Raw genomic sequence first — 25,704 nt, forward strand, 5'->3', positions numbered from 1 at the left:
ATTACTTCATTTGGAATGAGACGGGAATTGCTCTTCCTCTTTATTCCCTTTCGTGGGAAGGAAGCTCCCCTGCTTGGCGGGCAGCCTATGTCACCCTCCGAGGGCTTTGCCTTCAGAAGTCCGTCCTCTCCGGGGCTGAAACCTGCCTCCGCTGGTGCTAGCTGAGCATTGCTCGTTGCCCGCCCCATCTGAGCTCTCTGGCCCCAGCCCAGCTCAGGAGGTGCCCTGGGTCTCCTCCACCACCCTAGGCCTCTTCAGATATCCTGTCCGTGCTCCGGGCCTCAGTTTCCTCCAGGGGAAAGCGGGGAGCTTGGCGCCTTCCTGCCGGGGTGAAGCGAGGGGTCGCCCTGGATGATTGCGAGCCTGGAGCCACCCGCCCCGCAGCCGACGGGAGGGCCTTGCGCTCCTCCCCCACCCGCCGGCCCGGCCGCCCCGCCCCGAGGGCGGCTCCCGCCCGCGCCCTGCCCACCCGGGCCCCGCTCACCGCCGCGCCCCCGCCCCGCCGCCCGGAACCAGCTGAGCACAGCTGGACCCAGCAGCCGCCGTCGCCAGCGCCGCAGCAGCAGGTAGGGGAGGCGGGCGGCCCCGGCCCCGGGCATCTGGGGGTCCCGGGCTGATTTCAGTCCTTCCCTCCCCGTCCGAGCTCGCCCGCGTCTGGAGCTCGGCCTGGCCGCGGGGGCATCGCTGGAAAGGGGCTTCCTCGCTCACTTTGCGGGTCTTCCAGGGGACAAAGGGTGTGGATGGGAGCGGGGTGTGGGGAGACGCCCCAGCAGGAGAGGAGAGGGGCAGGCCTCCACCCCGTGATTCCGCTGTGCTGCTGGCACCTGAGCTCCTAACCTCGACCCCGCCCCCGGGTTAGGGGAACTGGCCCGGGGGTCACCCCGCACCTGGGGTGTCTGGCCCGGGCATGCAGGGGGCCACCAGCCACGGTCTGGGCGGTGACTCCGCTGGGGAGTCCGCTCAGAGGATCCTTGCCTCCTGGGCGATACCTGTGCCTTGCTCTCCTCTCCGGCTCCTTCCTCTTTCTGGGGCCGGGGTTGTTAGAAAGTTCTTCCTTGTACTGTCTGCAATCTGTGGACGCCCGCTACCTGTAGGTGCTGGCTCCTCCCCGGCCCTGCCCGGTGTTCCCTTCCCTGACTCACATGGAAGCTTCTTGCAGAGTTGAAGACAGTGATTGGAACCCTTTTTCCCTGAGACCCCCTGTCTTCTGGGGCCCAGCCCCCCAAAACCTAAATAACAGCAACTTCTTCTGGTCCAGTGCAGGCTGGATGGTCTGGGTAGTGCCCAGGGAAAAGCCCTAGTCCTTGGATGGCTGGGGACTGGGGGTGTGAGTGAGGAGGAGACATTGGCTTTCTGCCCCTCTTCTGCCCAGACAGCTGCAGCTTTGTCCTGTCCTCACGCCCTCCTCAGAGCGTGGAAGGGATCTTTAAAACACCCAGAACTCATTCTGGGCTGTCCTGAGGGTAATTGGACTTTGTGGAAGGCGGGGCCTCTGGGGAGGTGCCTCCCGCTTTTGTTTGGCCTCTGGGGACTTAATCCTGTGTGTCCTGTTCTCCCAGGACCACATTTCTGAGCAGGGCACCAGGACCTCTCACTGCTTTGCATTTCACAGTGACCACAGCTTGCTAGAGTCTTACCCCATCCCCATTTCACAGTTGAGAAAAGTCAAGGACCCAGAGAGTTTATGATGGACTCATTGTCACACAGTGAGGCAGGGTAGGGCTGGGACCCAATTCCAATCTGCCCTTTGCGGACTCCTTTTGGCGGGGGACTTTAGCCTCCTTGGATGTTCCATTCACTAAAGAGCTAAGCACTCCCATCCATGCATACACACTTGAGAGTGCTGGTTGCTGTTTCTTGGGGCTTTTAAGTGGGAGAGGCTTGGAAGCAGAGGAGGAAGGATGGGGGTGGAAACCATCTGCTTTCAGCTCCTTTGAAACTCCATTTTTCTTTCTGGGGCCTTGCTATTTATAAATGCCAGAGAAATCGTAAACAGCTGGGGGAGCTTGGGTTGGCACTCGTTGAGTTACACATCAGCAAAGAAGGTTTCCATGTGAATCAGGGAAAGGAACTTTACTCCAGAATTTTCCATAGTCTTTTTATTAGGGACTAACACGAGCCGGGAAACAGGCTGCTCCCAAGAGGGGTGGCTGCAGGGTTTGCCTGGCATGGGATTTCCTTCCTCTCCCCCTCCCTCAATTTAGCACTCATTCTGTGCCGTGCCCTGTGAGAGGCCCAAGAGCTTCAGAAGAGCACAGAGCGCACTGTCCTCAAGATGCTTCCCATCTATAGTGGTTGGCACATTCGTGTCATATTTTAAGAGGGACTTCAGCCTGCAAGAAGAGTGACTAATTTTGTCTTGATGAGCCAGACTTCAGAAATGAGTAATCATTTACCAAAAGAAACAGGAATTGGGGGTAAAGACATTCTAAGAAGCAGGAACCACTTGTGCAAAGGGACTGAGGTTTTCTGAGCCATCCATGTGGCTAGAATGGAGGATGGGAGAAGGGCAGAGTGGTGGGAGTTGAGACTCTAAATGAAGATGGAACTAGATTGTAAGCTAAGGGTTTGGACTTCATCCTGAAGGCAATGAAGAGATGAGAAAGGGTTTTGACAGGGCAGTGATTTTTTTAAAAACTCATTATTCTGAGTGGCTGATGTAGGGGATGCATTGGACGGGGCTAATCTGGAGGCAGGAAGACCCTGAGGAGGCTGTTGCATGAGCCAAGTGAAGTAGAATGCAGGTCTGGACTACAGCAGTGGCCACTGGGATGGGTCAGTGCGGCAGATTCTGGAAGCCCAGCTGAAGGTCTCAGAACCTGCTATAAATTTCATTTAAAAGCAGGCAACAGGCTATACCTACCTGGAGAAGGCTGCTAAGATATTCAGCATTGTAATTTTTTTTTCTTTTTTATGAGTTTTAAAACAAACAAACAAGTTAAAGATTCAAACATAAATTGAGCCAGGTACAGTGGCGCACGCCTATAATCCCAGCCCTTTGGGAGGCTGAGAGAGGAGATTCGCTTGAACCCGGGAGGCAGAGTTTGCAGTGAGCCGAGATCTCGCCACTGCACTCCAGCCTGGGTGACAGAGCAAGACTCTGCCTCAAAAAAAAAAAAAAAGATTCAAACATAAATCCCTCCAAGCCCTCCTCTTTCCCCAGAGGTCGCCACTGTTAACAGTGGTGTGTGCACTTCTGCCAAACGCGTTGATTGATTGCCTTCACTCTTAGCCATCCAGTGACAGTGGATCACTTTCCCCTACACCATGTGAATAGTTTGGGTCTTTTGTGATGTGGGTGATAGAGATGATCTCCGCTTGGTCTGTGGGACTTTGCTGAGGCATTAATCTCTGGTTTTCTTTAAGAAAACTTTTAGAGCTTATGTCTACAGCCTCTGAGTGTGTATATTTGCTTATCAGAGACCACAGGTATGAGAGAAATTAGAAGCACTGACTTGGAAGTGGAGCCCCAGTCTTGGTTCTTTTGGTGATCTTGGGAAAAATCTTCTCTCTCTCTGAGCCTCAGTTTCCTCATCTGTACAATGGAGAGATGTTGGTTTGCATGATAATAATAAAAAGCTATCTTTTAACTGGGCCTTGTGGCTCACACCTACAATTCCAGCACTTTGGGAGGCCGAGTTGGGGGGATGGCTTAAGCCAGGAGTTTGAGAGCAGCCTGGTCAACATGGTGAAACCTCATTTCTACTAAAAATACAAAAATTAGCCAGACGTGGTGGCATGCGCCTGTAATCCCAGCTACTCAGGAGGCTGAGGTATGAGAATTGCTTAAACCCTGGAGGTGGAGGTTAGAGTGAGTCAAGATCATGCCATTGCCCTCCAGCCTGGTGAGAGAGAGAGACTGTCTCAAAACAAAAAAGAAAATTTTAAACAAGCTATCTTTTAATATACAAAGCACTGGAACATTAATCACTTCATTGACTCCTTGCAATCATTCCTCTGAGGCAGATACTCGTATTCTCTTTTACAGTGGAGGAGACTGAGTCTTGGCTAAGTAACGTGCTCTGGGTTGTGTGGCTATTGGGTGATGGTGCCAGGATTCCAGAGGTCTGACGACAGAGTCATAGCTCTTAACGATGGCACTAAACATTCTCTTGAAAGTTCTTTCTAGTCCTGGCATTAGGAGAACTGGTAAGGGAATTTGTTATGCGGTTATGAGGGGCGGGAGTTGCTTTGTAGAGCTTGGAGAGCTCAGCCCTGCAGCAGGGAGGCCTGGAGGGGCCTCCCAGGGTTGTGTGTAAACTCATACTCCCCTGTACCACCCACAGGACCCTCGAGTGTAGGTCAGTCTCCCCTCCATTTCAGGGAATCAAGGCTCCAAGAGGACACAGGACTTGCCCAGCAAGGTCATGTGGTGATGTGAGAGCCCAGCCAGGCCTGGTCCCTGCTTTTCATCGGTCAAGCCCATGCTCTGGAAATCTATCTGGTGAAGCCAGGAAAAGTGGGCACCCTCCTGCTCCTTGGTTATTCCCTGAGAAAATGCCAGCAGAAGCAGAGAAAGGCACGTCCCAGGGGTTATGCTTTCTTGGGAGGAGGGGAAAAAAAGAGACCAGTGTTTAAGCAGCAGGGGGATGTTAAGTAAAAATATCTCCTCGCTTTCAACTGAGTGAGCCTGTGTCATATTTCAGCCTGATGTGGTTTGTGAAGTTGGAGACCACAGGCAGGCTCAGTTCCTGCTGCTGGCCAGCGTCCCCTCCCCCTCTCTCCCTCCTCTGCCTGCCTGCTCTCCTCTGCCCTGCCTGGGACCACATCAGCAATTTAAGAATACAGCAGAGAAAACCAGTGGGTGTTGTGGGCAAGGGTGGGCAGCTGAAAGCCTGGGCCTGGATCCTGGCTTTGCCACTGACAAAGTGCTGGGTGACTTGGGCTAATGCTTGCCTTTCTCTGGGCCCCAGTGTCCACCCTAAACTGTTGCGTGGACAGCATGTCAGCTGTCCCAGCTCTGCTGGCCCCTGAGTTGGAAGGCTTTGTGCTCCCCACATGAACTTGGGTCCACCATGTCTGAGACACAAAGTGAACACACAGTGTTGCAGCTGGTGGCTCAGCTACTGTTCTTCAATATAATCTTTCAGACTGAATTGATTGCCCCATTTTGCAGATAAGGAAGTTGAGGCCTAGGAGTCATTTAGGTATCCCATTACCCACTCTACAAGCAGCAATAGTAATGGCCACCATATGTAACACACTTACTATGTATGTTTACCTTTTACTTTCATTGTCTTAATCTTTTAACAGATCTACAGGGGAGAGATATTGACTCCATTTTACAGATGAGGAAACTGAGACTTAGAACAATGAAAGGACTTACGTTCTCTTCTTTGAGTCTCACAATAGTCCTGGGGTTGTCATTATGTGGCCTGTTTACCAGTGAGGGAACTCAGGCCTGGAGGCATGAGCTCCCTTGCCCAGGGGTCCCCAGGGGCCACACAAGGTCTGTCAGGTTCCTTCCCAGGCCCTCCTGTTCCCCGCTGGCCCCTTGCTTGCTCTGCCTCACAGAGAACCTCTGTACCTCTTGCATTCAGTGCCTGGGTTAAGGGAGAGAACAATTTTCTTCCTGGGCTATAAAGTATCCCTGAAATTGACTCTTCCCAAGAGTGATCCAGAAAGGCTCTAAGCCATGGAGCCTCGCAGGGAACTCCAGTGAAGGGGTCACACCAGTGGGAGTGGATTCATTTATTCTACTGAGCTGGCTAAACAAATAGTCCTGTTACTTTCCAAGCTTAATAAGAATGTCATCTGGGCCAGAGTTATTTGCCATGCAAAGTATATATATTCTATATATGTGAGCCTTCAGGGTGGGGCTTGGCCCTTTATTTCCCTGCTGCAGATGCTGTGGCTGGGCTGGGTTTTTGGTGGGTACTAAGTAAATACTGGTTAAATTTTTGGGTGTGTGTTGATGGTATGGGTGGCATATGTACTTTTTTCTCCTCACCTCCAAGGACCTCCCTCCCCACCTTATTATTTCAATTACATTTGTGATAGAAAATTTGTATAAAAAAAGTATTTATAAAAAAAGGAGTGTTCATAACTAACTAGAGAACATCGCTGCCAACATCTGGGTGCCTTTCCTTCCTGATATTTTCAGTGCATTTTTTTTACCCCCACACAACCGTGGTCATCCTGTGTTTAAAATTTTCTATTCTGCCTCTCTGTTTTTTCCCAACGTTATATCATAAGTATTTTTCTCATGTTATTAAGGATTCTTTTAAAATTTAAAAGTTTTAAAAGCATACTATACCTAAGTAGATAAATGTTTATTCTAATTTAAATCTTTTATTCCAATAGTCCAGGGGCTTAAAAAAATGAAATAATGCTTTTTAATTATTTAAAAAAAAAAAAGGCCCAGAGAGACAGGATTTACCCAAGATCACCCCAAAGAAGCAAGGCTGGGCTCCCAGGGCTGTAGTTTGCATGCATAGATACAGAGAGAATAATATTTATCATCTAACGTAAAAAAACTTCTGGCAAAAGCATTTAGCAAATGCTAGCTGCATTCCTCCCCCTTCCAATGGCTTCCTACTGAGTCACTCTCTCCTAGAGGACCCTACTTTGCTTCACAGTTAAGCAGCAAAGTATTCAAGGGCTGTTCAGATTCTAGAAACTCATAGCTGTGGATAAAATAGACATCTATGAGTTTCTAGAATCTGAACAGGGCTCTAGGCTGGATTCTGTTACTGTCACTGGCTCTTTAGCCCTGAACGAGGGACTTGCCTGCTACTTTTTTTGTTACGGTCGAAATAAATACCCACCCAAGTTTTTGTCACTTTCTATTATTCTGTCTTTGGTATACATATGCCGTGTTCCCTTAACAATCCTCAATTATTATTTTAGTAGTAGCATTATTTTTGAGACAGAGTCTCGCTCTGTCACCAGGCTGGAGTGCGGTGGCACAGTCTCCGCTCATCACAACCTCCACCTCCCGGGTCCAAGCAATTCTCCTGCCTCAGCCTCCCAAGTAGCTTGGACTACAGGCATGTGCCACCATGCCCGGCTAATTTTTGTATTTTTAGTAGAGATGGGGTTTCACCGTGTTGGCCAGGATGGTCTCGATCTCTTGACCTCGTGATCTGCCAGCCTTGGCCTCCCAAAGTGCTGGGATTACAGATGTGAGCCACTGTGCCTGGCCAATGATTCTCAATTATTAAACATTTGGGCTGTTTATAAACAAACTGCAATGAACAACCTAGTGCATAATTTTTTTGTCTGTTCTTTTATTGTTTCCTAGAAGAGAACCCTAGAAATAGAGTTCCTGGGTCAAAATCACACTTTATAGCTTTTTCTTGTTAAAAAAAAAATTCAGTGATACTTGTTAAAACACAGTGAGGAAGTCTTTATTCAGGACCGACCATCGCCTTGGGCATAGGAACCACTGCAACAGGGGCCTACAGTGAGGGAGAGAGTTTAGGCTCAGCTCCTAAGACAGCATGGGCGAGTGGGAATTGATAGCCACGGAGCAGGGTAGGGGGTCAGCAGATGGAAAATTACTAAGAGGAAACTCAGGAATAAGGGATATTTTTGTTCAACTGACCTAACAAAATTATTGATGAAGACAAACCAGGGTGATTCAAACATCACTGGGGGGATGGTGAAGAATGAGGAGCCTGATCAGATATCAAGGATGAGGAGCTCTGGCTAAACGAACTTAGCTGGGTTCTTTTGCTAAAACTGGATTTTACAAGGAAGTGCACAGTTGGGCCGAGGAGAGGGTTCAGAAGCCTGGCTAAAGTTTGGCTAAGCAAAGAATCTGCGTCATGCTGAATTTTGCCAAATTTCTGCTCATAAAGTTTACAGTAGTTCTTATTCCTACCAGCCATCCGTGAGAGTGTCAGCGTTCTTTAGGAGCATCTGAAGTTGGTTATAAACAGCTCAGCTGTCCTGTGATACAGTACAGGGATCATTTTCCTGAAACATCGCATTTCATTCATTCATTTGGCAAAAACACTTGCACAATTCTCAGCAATAAAGGATAACAAGTTACACGCCCAGGCCAAAGAAGCAGAGAGAACTTGGTTCTCCTTCCAGGTTTTGTTTTGCACTTGCCATAAGACCTTGAGGACATCACCTTACTGAGCTTCTCAGCTGTGGCTTCAACACCCACTTCACAGAATGCTGCAAAGTACCTAATACCGTGCTTGGCCAGTGTAATCATGTGGGTGCTGGGAATTTGTATAAGCTCATCTGACTCCAAAGAGCCCTGGGAAGGAAGCAGGTAGGGACAGATCATTCCCATTTCATGGACTCAGCAAAGAAATGGCCATATTTCTTGGTGTCCTGAGCTTCAGTTCAGGAAGTGGTAGTCCAATGGAACTATGTCGTTCGGAATAGAGGTAAAACAGGCTTTTGTGGGCTAGCCTGTACCCCTTCTTCTCCCACTGCCCCTCCCACCACAGTGCCTGTTTCTCTTGGAAAGCAAGTTCCCAGTTCCAATGGCAGCCAGAATTCTTTCTATGCTCTTTTGGAAGGGTGCTCCCTGCCTAGCTTGTTCAGTGGTATTAAAAAAAAAGACCATAAAATTCATAGTTGCATAAAATATAGTTTTCATGGATGTAAATTGCATTTTAAATGCACCAAGCCTTCATCTTTGAGCTATTCAGAAATGTGGAACTTCAGGCTCCACCTTTAGGGTTGCCTTATTTAGCAAATAAAAAACAGAGCGCCAGTTAAGCATGAGTATGTCTCCTGGAATGTTTGGAGTATAATTATACCAAGACATTTTATCGTCTTTCCGACATTTAGATTTAACTGGGCATCTCGTGTTTTATCTGGCAATCCTACCCACTTTGGGCCTACTGAATCCAAATCTGCATTTTCACAAGATCCCCACTGAATTCTTGTGCAAATTCAAGTGTGAGAAGCACTGCACTGGAAGCCTTGCGGTCAAAGCCCAGAATGAATCCTGTTTGTAATGAATCTGTTTGTAAAACAGAACGCACTATTTATAAAGAGCCTGATTATTTCCAATCAACCATTTGCACACATCTGTGTGTTCATACGTTAGCTTTTCTGAATACAGGGTACCCTTGCACAGTTGTCAGCTGAAGGGAAGAATTCTTTGCTTTGGTAAGAAGCCCTAGCCCCTCTCAAGGACCTATTTTCCTCATCTATAAAATGGGCTACATTCTTAGCATCTGTGCCACCCTGTGGTGACCTGGGGGTGCATGGCTTGGACTCACTCCAGGCCCCTCCTCAGCCTCCACACAAATGACTGAAGGACTTGCTGTATGGTCCCATCCCCAGAGACTCTGGTGTGACTGTGGTGACCCTTGGCATAGGGCACGCCTCCGGACTGCCTCCTCATCTCAAAACTTCCCAGGCCATGACTTTGATAGCAAGGCTTTAGGAATCACTGGCTCTACCCCTCACTTCATGGCTACAGATAATTGTGCCCTGAGAGAGCAAGTGAATTTCCCAAAGCAAACAGCAAGCCCTCTGATTGCTACTCCACCAAACCAAAATGATTTCAGTTATCATTAAACCTAAGGCCTAAGGAGGATGAAGAAACCTGGTGGTGGTCATACCCCTGGTTTGTCTTGGCTGTGTGGTCTTGGATAAGTTATTTCCCTCTCTAACCTATTTTCCCTCCCCCTACTCCATGATATGGAGAATAGCACCTTCTCCTGTTCCCCAGGCCTACTTTCCACCTCGTTAAGGTTTTATTTTAAGATCCAGTGGTAGAGCTTGGTCTGTCAATTGGTCCTAGAGTAGAACGCTTTATGGGGTCACTGGTACATGTGTTAGGTCAGAGATTTAATATCATGACATCGTGAAAGATGTCTTTAGACCCTTCTCTCCTCATTGCTAACAAAGATTTTGTGAACTGTGTTTCAGCTGGACAAAAAAGATGTTCCAGAGCATTCTAAGATCACCTGGGGCTTTTGTTAAAATGCAGATTCTGGTTCAGCAAGTCTGGGGTAGGGCCTGAGGCTCTGCACTTCTAGTGATGGTGATGTAGCCGGTCCAGGGATCATACTTTCAGTTGTAAGATTTGAAATCAATCTGTTACTAATGTAGAATTAATACTTACGAGATAAGGGAATTAAGAGGCGAGTCCCTTGTTCAGGGTTAAAGAGCCAGTGACAGTAACAGGGTCCAGCCTAGAGATCCCAGATCTTTTTTTTTTTTGAGATAGAGTTTCGCTCTTGTTACCCAGGCTGGAGTGCAATGGCACAGTCTCGACTCACTGCAACCTCTGCCTCCTGGGTTCAAGCAATTCTCCTGCCTCAGCCTCCTGAGTAGCTGGGACTACAGGCACGCGCCACCATGCCCAGCTAATTTTTGTATTTTTAGTAGAGATGGGGTTTCACCATGTGGACCAGGATGGTCTTGATCTCTTAACCTCGTGATCCACCCGCCTCGGCCTCCCACAGTGCTGGGATTATAGGCGTGAGCCACCACACCTGGCCAAGAGCCCAGATCTTTTAATGTCTTATCTTTGATATATGACTTATCTGTCTATTTTGTCCACAGCTATGAGTTTCTAGACTCTGAACAGTCCTTGAAATAATTTGCTGCTTAATTGTGAAGCAAAGTAGGGTCCTTCTTTAGGAGAGAATGACTCAGTAGAAAGCCATTGGAAGAGGAAGAAACACAGCTAGCATTTGATAAACTTTTTCACCAGAAGTTTTTATACTTGAGATGATAAACATTATTCTCTCTGTATCTATGGATTCAGACTACAGCCCTGGGGAGGCCCTAGTCTGTTTTTATATGCCTCTGAGCTAGGGATGGTTTTATAGTTTTAAAGATTGTTAAAAAACACCATCACCAAACAAACAAGGAAGAATATGCAACAGAGAGTGTGTGTGGCATATAACACCTAAAATATTTACGGTCTGGTCTTTGACAGAAGAAGTTTGCTGACCTGTGGTCTAGACTACCCAAAGCTTTGTGGTTTGTTGTTGTTTTATTTTTCTTTTTCTGGTGAGCAAGAGGCCTAGCCTTATAACTTTGAAAAATATTGAGGTCAAGACATAGGGCAGGCAGCCCGCATTGGTGGAAACTGCCCAGACATCTTAGCTGTGTGACCCTGAGCACATTGCTTCACCTCTCTGAGCTTGTGTCCCTGTTTCGCAAAATGAGGACAAAGATATCTGCCTGGTAGAGTTATTGTGAGGCTGAGACATGATGCCTGTAGAGTTTAACACTTGGAAGGTGCAGAGAAAATAATGACTATTGTTATTAGGGTTGGCCATTTGAACCCTTATGGCATTAATGGACAGATATCACATTACTCCCATCAAGTCTGAAGGCCCTCCCAACAAACTGGGAGCAGTCCTTTAGGAGAGGAAAATACTCTGCTCCAGCCTCCCCCAATCCCACCCCCAGAGCAGAAAGCTCCTTTTTATCCACCTAGACAGATGGGGTTCTGTGGTGCCTTGCACATTTTCACCGGACGAGCTCTCTCCCCAGAGGCTGGCCTTTCCGCAGCTGAGACTATTAGAAGGCGTCTTCTGTTCCTGTGCTCTAAGATATGATTCAGCAGACAGGCGCGGAGTGAGAGCCCCGGGCTGGGACTGTGAGTGCTGGAACGAAACCTTTCTCTTTATGGCTCCGTCTGGACTGCGGGGGCGACGGACTAGAGTCAGGGGTTTGCTGACCTTGTTTTTAAGCTGCCACAGCCTTAAGGTTCGAAATGAAAAACAGACCAACTTGGAGTTAGCTGGGGCTGATTCTAAACACGGCTGAGTTTGAAAACTCTGAGGCTCCTGGGGTGTCTGTCTTAGGGAGCGTGTAATGCTTTTCTTACCCATAGATGGCAGCATCGGCACTCTTAGCCGGTTCTGTGAATGTGTGTGCGCACGTGTGCCTATGTGTTACACACGTGTGCATACATGGGCATCATAGTTTCCTACTTTGGTAAATTTTGAGCTGCAGTGGTCCCAGCCCTAGGCCAGGCTCTGGGATACACGAGAGCAAACCTTCGTCTAACTGGGGAGGCTGACTTGCAAAGGGACTGTTAGAGTAGAATGTGACTGGGCAGACTGGCGGGTGTGGAGGTCTGTGCAAACACTACAGGGAGGACTCATCAACAGAGTGCCGTTGCATGTGGCCGGAGCCAGGAAGCCATGAGGGCCGAGGCTCAAGGAGTTGAAGGGGACAGGTCATGAAGAATGTGGAGAGGTTTGTTAAGGATCTTGGACTTTATCTGGGGCCATCGTGGAGCCATGGTAGAGACTGGGCAGTGGAGTGGCATGGTCTGGGCGCGCTGTGAGGAGGACGCATTGTAGGAGGGAGAGGACGCAGGAGGACCCGTTAGGTAGGTTCTGCCCATGCAGTCGAGAGGTGATGGGGCTATGGACCAAGATGTTGGCATTGGGGTGGAAAGAAGGGGGGACATTCTGGGGGCAGTCAGGGGTTGATCTAGCAAGACATGGTGATACACTGGAGGAGAGAGTGACAGATCAGAAGGGGTGGGGTGGCGTGTTGAGGCGGGTGAGGGCCTGGCGCCTGGACTGGTCCACTGGGTGGACGGTGGGTGGTAGGTAGTGCTGTTTGCTGAGATGAGGTGCACTTGGGAGGAGCAGGTTGCATTTCGGAACAAATGCCGCACCGCCATGTGCATTTGTGGATGAGAGTCCAATTTGGGCTGTGTAGACAGAAGGGGGCCTGGATTCGAAAGGCTCACCCTCACACAGAGTTGACAGAGTGCAGGAGGTCATTAGTCATTGGCAGGAACAACAAAACCCAACACTGCTTTGACCTATCCCTTGGAACCAGGAAGTCTCTGCCATAGTCTTTGAGAAAGGCCAACAGAAGTGCCCTTCAGCACCAGGTCCTGCAGCCCAGATACGTGTCTGGCCTCTGACCTCTCTGGTTTTGGGCACTGTGACTCCAGTTCCGTGGCTGTGCCCCGTGTCAGTCACAATGCACAAGTCATCAGGACTGTCTGGACCATTTATTGTTGGCCTGAGAACAGGGCTTGTTTGTGCCTTAATCCCAGGAGCCTGCCTGACCCTGCTCCCTTTGGGATCCTGGACTCTCCCCTTGGCTGGGGGAAGCTGTTTTCGGCAGAGACATTTTCCTGGTTGGCAGGAGCCAGTTTGCTCAGCTGCCCTCTGAATGGAGATGACTGGAATTCTTGGTGATGAGGAAGGGTGAAGATCCAAGTTGTCCCTGAAAGGCGGGAGGACTGAGCTGTGTACTCCCTGGCAGGCTGGTGTGGGATGGTCCTTCACCCACGCATCTAGCATATGTCCGTGAGTCCTGCCGTTTGCAGGGCGTGTGACATGCCGAAGCTTCAGAGGTCACGCAGGTAGAATCCTTGCCTCCAAGGAGCTTATAGCCTAGAGGGAGAGAAAGTCCCATCACCAAACCCTGATCATGCAGCCTTGCTCAGCAATAGTGCAGGAGAACAGTAAAAGAGCAATGCTGAGGCGTAGAGCTGCGAAAGTGACGTATCAACAATCATGGGTCCCCACACCACTCATGTGCAGGATGAGAAAGATGCAATTTGTAGGCAAAAGACTTAGAAGTTTAATTATTAATAATCAGAGTAATAATCAGAGTAAACATAGGCCTTGTGCGAAACCCTGAACATGTTTTATCTCATTGTAGGGTTCTAATATTATCCCTCTTGAACAGAAAAGGCAACTGAGGCTCAGGGAAGTGATGTAGCTTGCTCAAATTACACAGTTAAGTGAGGGGCCAGTTTATAAAACTCCAGAGTCCTAAAGCTCTAAGGCTGTCAACTGAATTCAGCCACGCAGTAGGGCTGCCTTAAATTCGAATGGGATTTTAGGCTTGATTAATAGAAGCATGATATCTCTAATGAAGGAGGTGATAGTCCTGCTCTGAGCAGAGCTTGTCTGATTGTCTAATTCCGGGTCTTGTGCTGTCCATAGGGACAGGGTTCATCTGGAGCAGATCAAGGAACAGGGTGAGCAAACTGGAAACCCTGGTCTCAGAAGAGCTGGAGGAAAGGGGGTGCACAATTTGTAGAAGACTTGAGGGGCCCAGGATCACTGCCTTCAAATCTCCAAAGAGCCATCAGGAAAGAGGGGGACAGACTTGTTCTGGCTGACTCAGGAGGAGGCAGGGCTAGTGCCAGCAGGTGCAAGGCATCAGAAGAGAGAGATTTGAGTGCCTCCTTCGGACAATTCTTTTACTCAGCCAAACTCCCCAACAGCAAGTCTTGCAGCCTTGGCAGGCAGTGAGTGCCCTGTTGCTGGATGTGTGCAAGTGGTGATTGTGTGACCCCTGGTGGAGGGGAGGAAAGGAGTTGGAACATCCAATGCGGATTTGACCAGATAACCTTGAACTGCCCCTGAGGCTGACATTCTTGTGTCCTTTGTTTACAGGTGGTGCTCATAGCTCCCTTTGTCCCGTGCTTCGGCCTTGGTCCCGGTGCCATCCCACAGAGCAGCCCTCTTCGCCCTCTTCACCTTGCACAGCCGTGTTAGGTAGGTGGAGCAATGCAGACACCGTCCTTCTCTTAAACCCAGCCCTGGCTGCCCAGGGAAGCCTGGAGGGGCCGTCAGTGGTGAAAGCAGCTGCTGTAGCGGCAGCGGATTCAGTGGGAGTCCCTGAGGTCTTCCTAATAAGGCTCAGAGTGTGTCTCTGCTCCTCGCCTGCCCTTGAGAGGGAGGCTGGGTGAGGGTGATCTTGTGGGGAGGAGGCAGGGACTGGGCGCGGTGCCGGATGACTGGCTCCCACCCTGGCTGTGCTGCTTGCTTGCTGTGTGACTTTAGGAGAATTGCTTTCCCTCTCAAGGCCTTGGTGGCTCTTCTGTAGAAGGGTAGAGTCCCCATGAAGAGGAGGTGCAGGGATTCTCCCCAGAGGCTTTGGAGAGGTGAGAAAAAGGGAAGTAAGTCCCTTTGCCAGGTCTCCAGACTTGTTGACCAGAGGAGGAGCACCTGAGATGTGTGAGTCATGGGGAAGGCAGATGAGTCATGCCCGCGGGCGGCTGGCAGGGTGGGGCCCACCTGACTATCAGATTCACAGGTGACCTGCTGAAGTAGGCGGGGAGGTGAGGGTGGAGTGCAGAGTCCTGGGCTGGAAGCCAGGAGACTGGCTCACCTCCCAGCTTCAGCCTCGGTTTCTCCACCTGTGAGACAGGTGCCTTGGTCTCCCCCTACCCACCTAAAAAAGCTGCCATGTGGACCCAATGAGTTCGTAGATGGCAAAGGGCATTGTGTGCAGTGAAACAGGAAGGATCACTACTAGGGGGAATCACCCAGCTTCCAGTACCCAAATAGAAGTGAATTTCTGATTAGCAATTATGCAAGGACCTAGGAAACACCCCTCCAGCCCACGCCATCCCTTTTCTGCCAAAAGGAGAAGGGGATGAATGCATACAGGACTTTCACATCTGCTGTGGCCCAGCTGGCTTCCAGGTGGTGACACGAGCCGACCACAGCCTGAGGTGTTCCTCTTTCCCAAAGCTCAGGTGAAAGGCCTTTTCGATATCTTTTATAGTCCCCAGGATGTTGTGCCCCAAAAGCCAGGGATTCCTAAAAGGACTGCTGGGCCCCAAAAGGTACTTGCCTCATCAGCCACTACCCAGAGGTTCTGCAGACAAAGGGGTGGCCCCAGTGCTGCCCTAATGGGAGGAACTGAGGGCTGGGTCTTGGCTCTGATGCGCCTGCCTTTGAGACTGAGCCCAGACAACTCCCAAAGCCAATGCCTCAAAGTGATCTATCCCCAAAATAATGTTATGCTGCGTTGGTGCTTTTGGTAACTATCACACAGGCCCTGTCTTCCGCAGACCCTGCAGGGCCAGGCTGGTGCAGGCGCAGCTGAGCACCTGTCACTTGAGGGCTTTGCTTGTTCACACCTGTTTGCTCCTCTGCCCCCTGCAGGGTATTAGCCCTATACCCACTGCCGTGGAACTTTGATTCAATCAGGGAGGCCCCAGTGACCACCTCCATGTCCAGTCCAGGGCTCTTTCCTAGGACTTCATGTACTAGTCTCTAGTGCATTGCTAGAAACTCCCTCCTTTTGCTTCTGGGAAGCTGAACTGTCTGGTTTATTTATTCCTCTCTGACTTTCTTAGTTAGGGTCCTGTTTTTCTTTTTTTTTCTTTTTTTTTTTTAGACGGATTCTTGCTGTGGTTCCCAGGCGGAGTGCAGTGGCACGATCTTGCCTCACTACAACCTCCTCCTCCCAAGTAAAAGCGATTCTTCTGCCTCAGCCTCTCGAGTAGCTGGGACTACAGGCATGTGCCACCACACCCGGCTAACTTTTGTGTTTTTAGCAGAGATGGGGTTTTACCATGTTGGTCAGGCTGGTCTTGAACTCCTGACCTCAAGTGATCCGCCAGCCTTGGCCTTCCAAAGTGCTGGGATTATAGGTGTGAGCCACTGTGCCCAGCCCAGGGCCCTATTTTTTCTATTTCAGTATTCCCTAGGATTCTGCCCACCTTCTTGTCTTGATTTATGTATATAGGTTCTTTCATTCATTCACATATTCATTCATCTGAGAGGTATTTAGGCTCTGATGTGGGTGTCGGAGAATCAGCAAAAACAAGACTTTCCCATTCCTCACGGGTCTTCCTGTAGATCATTGTTTACACTGAAGATTAATTCTTGCTGTGAAGGAAATGATGGGGTTATAGAAGTGTGTGGGATTGTGTGGGAGTGGTGAGGTCTTATCTGGACAGATCAGGGAAACCTCCCCTAAAAAGTGAGACCTGAAGGGGGGAGGAAGGTGGCTGAGTGAGCAGGGAACGAAGGAGCCCCCCAGGCAGAGAGGTGGCCAGGGCAAGGCTTTAGTGTGGGGAGTCCTTGAGGAACCGAAAGAAGTGAGGAAGGCTGGCCAGGGAAGGGGTGTGGCAAAAGGAGGGCCTGGGGCCAGGTGCACCTAGGTTATGTGGGCGGATTTTATGCTAGACCTCTGGGAACATCTGGAAGTTTTAAAGCAGGAGGGCAACTTGCCCAGATTTCATTATCAGAACCCTTGAAAGAGACAGACACAAGGACCATCCTGACAAGCCGTGAGGGTGCAATTTTTGATTCTTCCACAGCAGGGTGTCCTGATGCTGTACCTTGGAACGGGCCTTGTCATTGGGCAGTCCTGGGAAATGTGCACTTTCCCAGGGTTCTCTCGGCTCTTTGCATTTTTTAATTTACCCGGCCAGCCCTTGCTGAGCTTCTGCACTGGAGAGGGAGGTGAATCAGACACCATCCGGCCCTCGCAGATCCACTCTAATCCAAGACAGAGACAGTGGTGGCTGACGCCCAGAGTGCTCTGTGATACGTGCCAAAGGGCTCAGGGAGCCAGGGAGTGTTTTTCCTACTTAAGAGTCAAACAAGGTTGAGAAGGGGGATTTGGGCATTCCAGGCAAGAAGGCCCCATAGGAGGAGCCTGCTGTGCCCGGGGTCTGGTGAGCAGGAGTGTGGGGGTTGAGGTTGGAAGGTGATGGGAAGAGCTGGTCATAGAGCTTTTGAATGCTAGGTTTCTATCCTCTGGGTACCAGGGAGCCACGGATAGGTCTTCAGCTGAGGAGTGACTTGATCCATGGGATTTCAAAACAATCAGTGCATGGCAGGCAGAGGGAGGGTGGATCAGAGGAGGGCAGTGCTGGGAGCTGGTTGGAGTGAATGAATACCATTGCTGAAGCCTCATCGCGCCCCTCACTGCACACACACAGCAACATCCTCTATGCCCCTTTCTGTTCCATGCCCCCGTTGGTCAGCCCTGCATTGGCCGGCTAGCCTGCAGTATCCAGAGCCCTTTCACAGCAGCCCTCGGGTGTGTTAAACCCGGAGGCAAACAGGTCTGAGCCTGAAACATCACTCTAGCCCTGACTTGTTCTGTGCCCTTGGATAAGTCCCTTATTCCTCTCAGCCTCAGTTTTTATATCTGTGAAATGGGGGTGATAATAGAGTTGGTGATGATTGAACAATGAGGAAATCAAGTCCTTAGCACATGTGTGGTGTATAACGATGGCTGTGTTAGCTTTGTGTCCTTGTCGATTATGATGGCTCAGTCCATGTTGTAATCTGCCCCTCGGGAAGTCCTTCTCTTTGGACATAAATCTAAATTCTCAACTAGAAACAAGATGTCCCCAGCAGCCCCAAAGGAAGCCTCTGGGCACACAGAGGGCTGGAGTGGGTTTTATTTGTCCCTTTATCCCCAGCATCAGCACAAGGCTGGCATAGCATGGCCAGCTGGCTGGGTTCTTACAAAGACTGGACCAAAAAATGAAATTAAGGCTGGGCACAGTGGCTCATGCCTGTAATCCCAGCACTTTGGGAGGCCAAGGTGGGTAGATCACAAGGTCAGGAGATTGCAACCATCCTAGCCAACGCGGTGAAACCCTGTCTCTACTAAAAATACAAAAAATTAGCCGGGTGTGTTAGCACAGGCCTGTAGTCCCAGCTACTTGGGAGGCTGAGGCAGGAGAATTGCTTGAATCTGGGAGGCGGAGGTTGCAATGAGCGGAGATCGCCCCAATGCACTCCAGCCTGGGCGACAGAGTAAGACTCTGTCTGAAAAAAAAAAAATTTTTTTTTAAATTTTAGATCTTGGATATCATCCCCCAGCACCTTCATTTTACAGCTGAGGAATCTGGGGCCCGGAGAGGAACAGTGGCCATCCAAGGTCACTGATCCCTTCAGTGGGAGGCCCTGGACCTGTTCATTTCTCCCTGCTCACATGTTTATTACCATTCTAATTTTTAAAATGCTGATAAGTTAAAAATGGCATCATGTCCCACCTCCCTAGTTTACACTTGGGGAAACTGATGCCCAGAGAGTGGTAGTGGCTCCTCCAGGGTCCTCAGAGGGGGAGAAGCAAGAAAGGGGCCTCCTTTCCACAAGGCATACCCCCACTGATCAGCAGTAGGCAGGCAGTTTCTTCCCCCAAAATCGACTGCCTTGTGCTTAAGGAAGCAAAGCAAAGTGTGAACAGTAGCTTCCTGAGGAAGTGTTGAGTTTTAATTGTGTTGAGGAAAGGAACCGTTTCCGGAACTGTGCATGCCCGTGATGCCTGTGGAGTTGGCTTGGCACAGCTATTTCAGACTAATCCTGAGTCCTATTTATAGGCTGAGATGATTAGCGTCGGGAGAGGCCCACATAGCTCCCTGAAGCTTAGCAATGGCCGAGGAAGAAGCCCTCGGGGGCAATTCTGACCCGTGGGTGAGTAGCAAGGGATCTGAGTGGGGGGTCCCCGAAGCCAGCTCAGAGGAGACCTGAGGGGAAGTCCCATCCTGACTCCCAGTTCAGCCACCAGCCAGGCCCTCTGCAGAGATGAAACGAGTTCCAATCCTATTCTCTCTCTGCTTAAAAATCCTCAGTGCCTCAGATCAGGCCAGGACTTGGTAGCGGTCAGACCCCTTTTCCCCAGCATATCAACCCCAGCCATGCCTCTCCAAACTGTTTATGCTTCCCTGTGCCGGCCACACCTCCGAGCCTTTGCTTCTGTTGTTCCCACCTCCTCAAAGAGGAATCTCCGTTCCTCCTCCAAGGCTCTGCCTCAATGCCGTTCTCTGTGGATCTGTCGGACCTTGGGTGCTCCCTCCTTTGTGATCCCAGGGCACACAGCTGCTTGAATGACTATTGGTGTTCCTGTTTTTGTGCCCACTGGGCCGGGCAGTCCCGGAGCAGGGCCTGACACAGAGAAAGAAAGGAGAAAATTTGTGATTGAACTGCCACTGTGGCCATTCTACTTACCTGTCTGATGAGGACTGATCTTCATGCCACTGTGTACAGTAGGTATTTTTTAAAGGCGTGTGGAAGTGAGACTCAGACTTTGGACTTCAGAGTCAGACAGCCCTTGATTCCTAATGGTTTAACCTTGGGCTGAACCTCTCTGAGCCGTCCTTCATCCATCTATAAAAGGAGACAATGCCAGCCATGCGTTTTGGGGAGGATTGAACAAGACAATGCTTATAAAGTACTTATCGTGTGGCCTCATCACAATGGGCTTCTGTGAGCATAGGAGGTGTTATTTGCAGGTGGGGATGTTCACTGTGGGGACGTCCCTATCTAGGGCCCCACACAAGGGAGCGGCTGAGACTCCAAGTCTTGGGAGTCCTGGCCTCGGACTCCACCCTGTGTTCTCCCTCCCCTCCCTCTCTTAGCCCCTTGGGCCTATTCTGTTCCCTAGATCAGGGAAAGCTTTGTTTGGCAATTGTTTTTCCTAAGAAGTTTCCTCTGTGGGGACTCTGGATGACTCAGAGCCCTGAGTCACTGTGAGGCAGAGGACAGGGGGAGGAGTGGGGGGGAGGTGGAGGGAACGGAGAGAGAAGAGGAAAGGGCTCAAATTCTAGCTCTGGTTCTCCCACCATTTGATCAGCTAGGTCTGATCAGGTCTCTCTCCTGCCTAGCCTCAGTTTCCCCAAATGTGAAAGGAAGATGCGGGCCCAGTCCTGGCTGAGCCTCAGAATCACAGGTTCCCAGGGCCCCACCCCAGACCTGCCGACTCAGAGGCTGGGGGTGGGGCCTGGAAATCTATTGTTTCCTGAGCTCCCTGGGTGATCCTGCTGCTCACCTGGTCTGCAGAGGTGTCAGGGAACCGCTGGCTCAAACCTGCTCCCAGCTGGGCCTCAGAGCAGCTCGGCCTCTGGTTGAACTTCACTGACCCACAGGAAGCGCCCTTGTCTTGCAGAATGCTTTGGCACAACAGTGCATGGGAATCACATGGGCTTTTTAAAACACACACGCGCGCACACACACACACACACACACACAAAAAAAAAACAGCCTTATTGAAATATCATTTACATGATGTATTGATGTAAATTCACATATAATTTACGTTCACATAATTCACTCATTCCAGTTCAATAATACTCAGTAAATTTACAGAGTTAGGCAACCATCATCACAATCCAGTTGAGAAGATGTTCATCATCCCCAAAGAAATTCCTCACACTTGCTTGACGTCCGCCTCCACACATGCCCCATAGCTGACCACGCATCTGCTTTCTGTCTCTTGGTTGTTTTATTGTTGTTTGTTATGTTGCCCATGCTGGAGTGCAGTGGCGCAATCTCTGCCCACTGCGGCCTCAACTTCCTGGGCTCAAGCGATCCTTTCACTTTAGCCTCCCAAGTAGCTGGGACCACAGGCACACGCCATTATGACTGGCTAATTTTTGTAGAGATGGTGACTCAAGGTGATGCCCTGGCTGATCTTGAACTCCTGAACTCAAGGGATCCCCCCGCTTCAGCCTCCCAAAGTGCTGGGATTATAGGCGTGAGCCACCTCGCCTGGCCAGCTTTCTGTCTCTTTGAAGATCCAGACCTGTGTTCATTCCAGCTGGCCACATGACCTCATGCAATTTATTGCCCTTTGATTACTCCCCTGTATGAGAGGGAATAATCCTACCCTCCCTGTAGCGGGTTGTTTGAATTTTACTAATATGCACAACGTCTGATGCACCTGAGGAGCTGGGCACATGGGAGGCTGGTACACAGGGCACAGGAAATAATACAGATGCCCAGGCACGGTTGGCACAGGCCTAGCACACATTTTAAAGCACTCAATCCATGGCAGCCTCTTAGACTAAGCATGTTTTTTTTTGAGATGGAGTTTTGCTCTTATTGCCCACGCTGGAGTGCAATGGTGCGATCTCGGCTCACCACAGCCTCCGCCTCCTGGGTTCAGGCAATTCTCCTGCCTCAGCCTCCAAAGTAGCTGGGATTACAGGCACGCGCCACCATGCCTAGCTAATTTTTGTATTTTTAGTAGAGACGGGGTTTCACCATGTTGACCAGGATGGTCTCGATCTCTTGACCTCGTGATCCGCCTGCCTCAGCCTCCCTAAGTTCTGGGATTACAGGCGTGAGCCACCGCGCCTGGCCGGCACATACTTCTAAGGGATAGAACCTGGTATGATGAACACGGCATTCAAAAGGTAGTACATGGTACAGAGTCTGTCACAAAACAGACATGACACTGTGCATGAAGCATGAGCCGGGGTGTCAGAGGCATGGGGTGCAACTTCAAGGGAGACACACGGGACAAGGCAAGAGGAATGCAGGGCCTGGTATGTGGCACTGTCACAGGGTGTGTGACACTGGGCGTGACAAACTCTATGATACGGGGACATGGTACTCAGGTTTGAGACTTGAGCTGCGGCAACTGGGCAGGCTCTCGGCCACAGTGGGACCCTTTGTCATCTGGATCCTCCATTATATTGGTGCCTGGGGCCCCAGCAGCAACAGTAGGAACAAGCTTCTCTTCACAAAGGCCTGTCTGTATTTTTTTCTCCCTCCTCCTCCATCTCTTTGGATGCCAAAGAGTGGGTGTGTCCCAGAGGAGTGGTGGCCAGAGTAACCCCCCACCCCCGCCATCTCACCAGCTCAGACAGGGGTCAAGGCCTGGGGCCAAGTCCACTGCTCAGGAAGGGTTTGCCAGGCCCCAGGTCCCCTCTCTCTGAGATAGCTGTGAGCACCAGCGTTGGCTGAAATGAAAGTCGGGTAATTTTCCTCTAAGCTGTCCTCCCTCCACTCCCTTCCCTGCCTGCTGGTGCTGGCCGTGAGCGTGTCTGCATTCCGGAGCTTAGGAGAGAGAGTGAGGACCGCTGCTGTTAAGGCTGAGGAAGTAGATTGTTAACAGCTGCTGTAAGAGGGGGTGGATGTGCGGGAGAGGAGGCTGTGGATTGCAGGTTAACATTTCTTGAGCCTCTTGGCACCTGGCACTCACTACTTCATCTTGTCTCATTTGCACAAAGCCCCAGAGGCCTGATGAAGAGACAGGCCCAGAGAGGCAAAGAACTTGCCCAAGGTCACACAGGAAGGCAGAGCCAAGAGCAAGCCTAGACCTTGATGCTCCCAGAGGCAGGCAGGTGAGGTTGTCTAGAGGCCATGGCACAGGGGATGTTGTTGGGGGGTGAGTGGGCAATGAGGCTGCAAGGGCTTGCAGGCCCCAGATCACAGAAGACAGAGCTCAGGAGTCCTGACTTCTTTCTGTCTACACTGAGGTCCCTGGAGGGGGCTTGAGCAGGGAATGATGCAGTCCATATGGGTAACAGGCCCGGTGCAGGGAGAGTTTAGGCAGTGAGGGAGCTGATGTCATGATCCCAGGAAAAAGATGGGGATGCTGAACCAGGACAGTGGCTGGAGTGTGGGGTGAGAAGTGGGTATAAAGTGGGGAGGAGGTAAGGTTGTTCTCTGCTCTGCTCTCAGCCTTTATGTACTGTCCTGGTGGGATGACGGTGATTGAGTCCTTCCTCCAAGAGTATTCTAGAGGGTTCTAGAAGCTCCCACATGGACAGGCTCTTGGAGGATAGTGGTGATGATTGGCTGGGTGCCTGGATGGAGGTGAGGCTAAAGCACAGCCGGGGACAGAAGGCAGCACCCACACGGGGGCCCAACTTTGTGCCAGGGACTGTATTTTAGGTGACAGATCGTTTAAATCTTCCAGCTGACTATGATTATCCTCTAAGCTGGGGAATGAAGAAAAGCTTTCCAGTCCTATACCTCTGTTTGGGTTAAAGGAGGGGAAAGTACTTTAAATAAAACCTATTAGAGTTAAAAGGATTAGTAGCAATAAATCTCTGATGGTTCTATTGTAGTCAAAAGTTTTAGATAAATTGTGAAAAATCTCTAATCATGCTATTTGAAGTTTTTCTTTCTTAAAAAATATATATAGTAAAATATATATAGTAAAAAGATTGCTATAGCGAAGCAAATGAACATATTCATCATCGCAGTTAGCACAAAAGTAATTGTGGTTTTTGCCATTACTTCCAATGACAAAACCGCAATTACTTTTGCATTGACCTAGTAAAATCTACAGATTTAACATGAATCCCAAAATATAGTACGTCTTATTCCCTATAGTCCTCATGTTGCACATTAGTGCTCTTTTTATTTTTATTTATTTTTTTGAGATAGAGTCTCGCTCTGTCGCCAGGCTGGAGTGCAGTGGTGCGATCTCCGCTCACTGCAACCTCCACCTCCCAGGTTCAAGCACCTCCTGCCTTAGCCTCCCAAGTAGCTGGGACTACAGGTGGAGGCCATGATGCCTAGCTTATTTTTGTATTTTTAGTAGAGATGGGGTTTCACCATGTTGGCCAGGATGGTCTCAATCTCTTGATCTTGTGATCCACCCTCCTTGGCCTTCCAAAATGCTGGGATTACAGGTGCGTGCCACTTTATTTTTAAATTCTTATTTATTTTTATTATTTTTAATATATATATATAGACAGGGTCTCACTATGTTGCCCAGGTTGGTCTTAAACTGTGTGGCTCAAGCGAGCCTCCCTCCTCAGCCTCCCAAAGTGCTGGGATTACAGGCATGAACCTCATTCGTGATTCAACCAACCACGCGTCAGAAATATTTTTTAAAAAACAATAAAAAATAACAAGCAACAGTAAAAATAATACAAATTTTGAAAACAGTTCAGTGTAACAACTATTTATATAGTTTATTGTTCCATAGAAATTTACATTTACATTTCTATGTAGCAACTACAGTATAACAACTATGTAAATAGAATTTATATTGTATTAGGTTTTATAAGTAATCTAGAGAGATTTAAAGTATAATACATGGAGGATATATGTAGGTTGTATGCAGATACTGTACTATGTCATTTTATATATAGGTGTACAGCATCTGTAGATTCCGGTATCTGAGGGAGGTCCTGGAACCAATTCCCTATGGATATGGAGGGACAAGTATTCTCTGACATATCTCCCCACTGGACATTTTTTTTTTGAGATGGAGTCTTGCTTTGTCATCCAGGCTGGAGTGCAGTGGCACGATCTCAGCTCACTGCAACTTCCACCTCCCGGGTTCAAATGATTCTCCTGCCTCAGCCTCCTGAGTAGCTGGGACTACAGGCACACACCACCATGCCCGACTAATTTTTTGTATTTTTGGTAGAGACACGGTTTCACCATGTTGGCCATGCTGGTCTCAAACTCCTGACCTCATGTGATCCACTCACCTCGGTTTCCCAAAGTGCTGGAATTACAGGTGTGAGCCACCACTCCTGGGTCCCACTGTACTTTTTGTCTAATTGATTTGTACTTGTATCAAGTTCTGGTGAGCCTGTGGGATAATATGGCCATTCCATCCCTGTGGACACCAAAGCTCAGAGAGGCTGAGTCCCTTGCTCAGCATCACCCAATTGTAAGTAAGTGGTAGGACTGGGATCCAGAGCCCTCTCTTTTTTTGTTTTTGTTTCTTTGCTTTTCTGAGACAGGATCTCACTCCGTTGCCCAGGCTGGAGTACAGTGGTACAGTCATGGCTTACTGTAGCCCCGACCTCCCAGGCTCAAGTGATCCTCCCACCTCAGCCTCCCCAGTAGCTAGGACTACAGGTGTATGCCATCATACCTGGCTAATTTTTAAATTTTTTGTAGAGACAGGGTCTCACTCTGTTTCCCAGGCTGGTCTCAAATTACTGGGTTTAAGCCACCCTCCTGCCTTACCCTTCCAAAGTGCTAGGATTACAGGCATGAGCCACACCATGCCCAGCCAAGAGCCCTTGTTCTTTTGGGTGGGGCAGAACAGGCAAATTTCAGACAGGAGGGGAGGAGGCGTCATAGGGAGTCTAATGCAGGGGATTGGGTAGCAAAGCTGGCTCTGTAAATGTAGGCTTGAGGCCGACCCTCTCCTGAGGTGCATCCGCAGCCCTGGCTCTAGCTTTATTTGGAATCCTCCCTCTCTCCCTTGCTTTGGATGCAAAGACACAGAGGTAGAGGGGTGGGTATGGAGTAGGTGTAGGGCAGGTACAGGGGCCAGTGAGCTGTGTGTGTGTGTGTAGGGTCCGGACATGTGCTGGGGGTCCTC

The 25,704-nt window shown here is 49.7% G+C and overlaps 1 protein-coding gene across 7 annotated transcripts in view; it reads left to right on the top strand.

Moving 5' to 3' along the window:
- The first annotated feature begins 409 nt into the window (after positions 1-409).
- Positions 410-25,704, top strand: part of GSN (gelsolin) — a 63,815-nt gene continuing 38,520 nt past the window's right edge. The window contains exons 1-2 of one of the 7 annotated variants that reach the window (XM_017503317.2): positions 410-566; positions 14,316-14,417. Coding sequence is in view for 1 of the 7 variants with exons in the window: in XM_017503315.2 (XP_017358804.1) it covers positions 19,053-19,094 (42 nt within the window). In the remaining 6 variants the exon portion in view is untranslated. Of the gene's footprint in view, positions 567-14,315; positions 14,418-16,107; positions 16,124-19,003; positions 19,095-25,704 lie in introns of those variants that run through there. The other 6 variants (XM_017503316.2, XM_017503318.2, XM_037729518.1 and 3 more) reach the window with 6 other exon arrangements.

Source organism: Cebus imitator, unplaced genomic scaffold, assembly GCF_001604975.1.
Source record: "Cebus imitator isolate Cc_AM_T3 unplaced genomic scaffold, Cebus_imitator-1.0 Scaffold309, whole genome shotgun sequence".
NCBI classification, from domain to species: Eukaryota; Metazoa; Chordata; class Mammalia; order Primates; family Cebidae; genus Cebus; species Cebus imitator.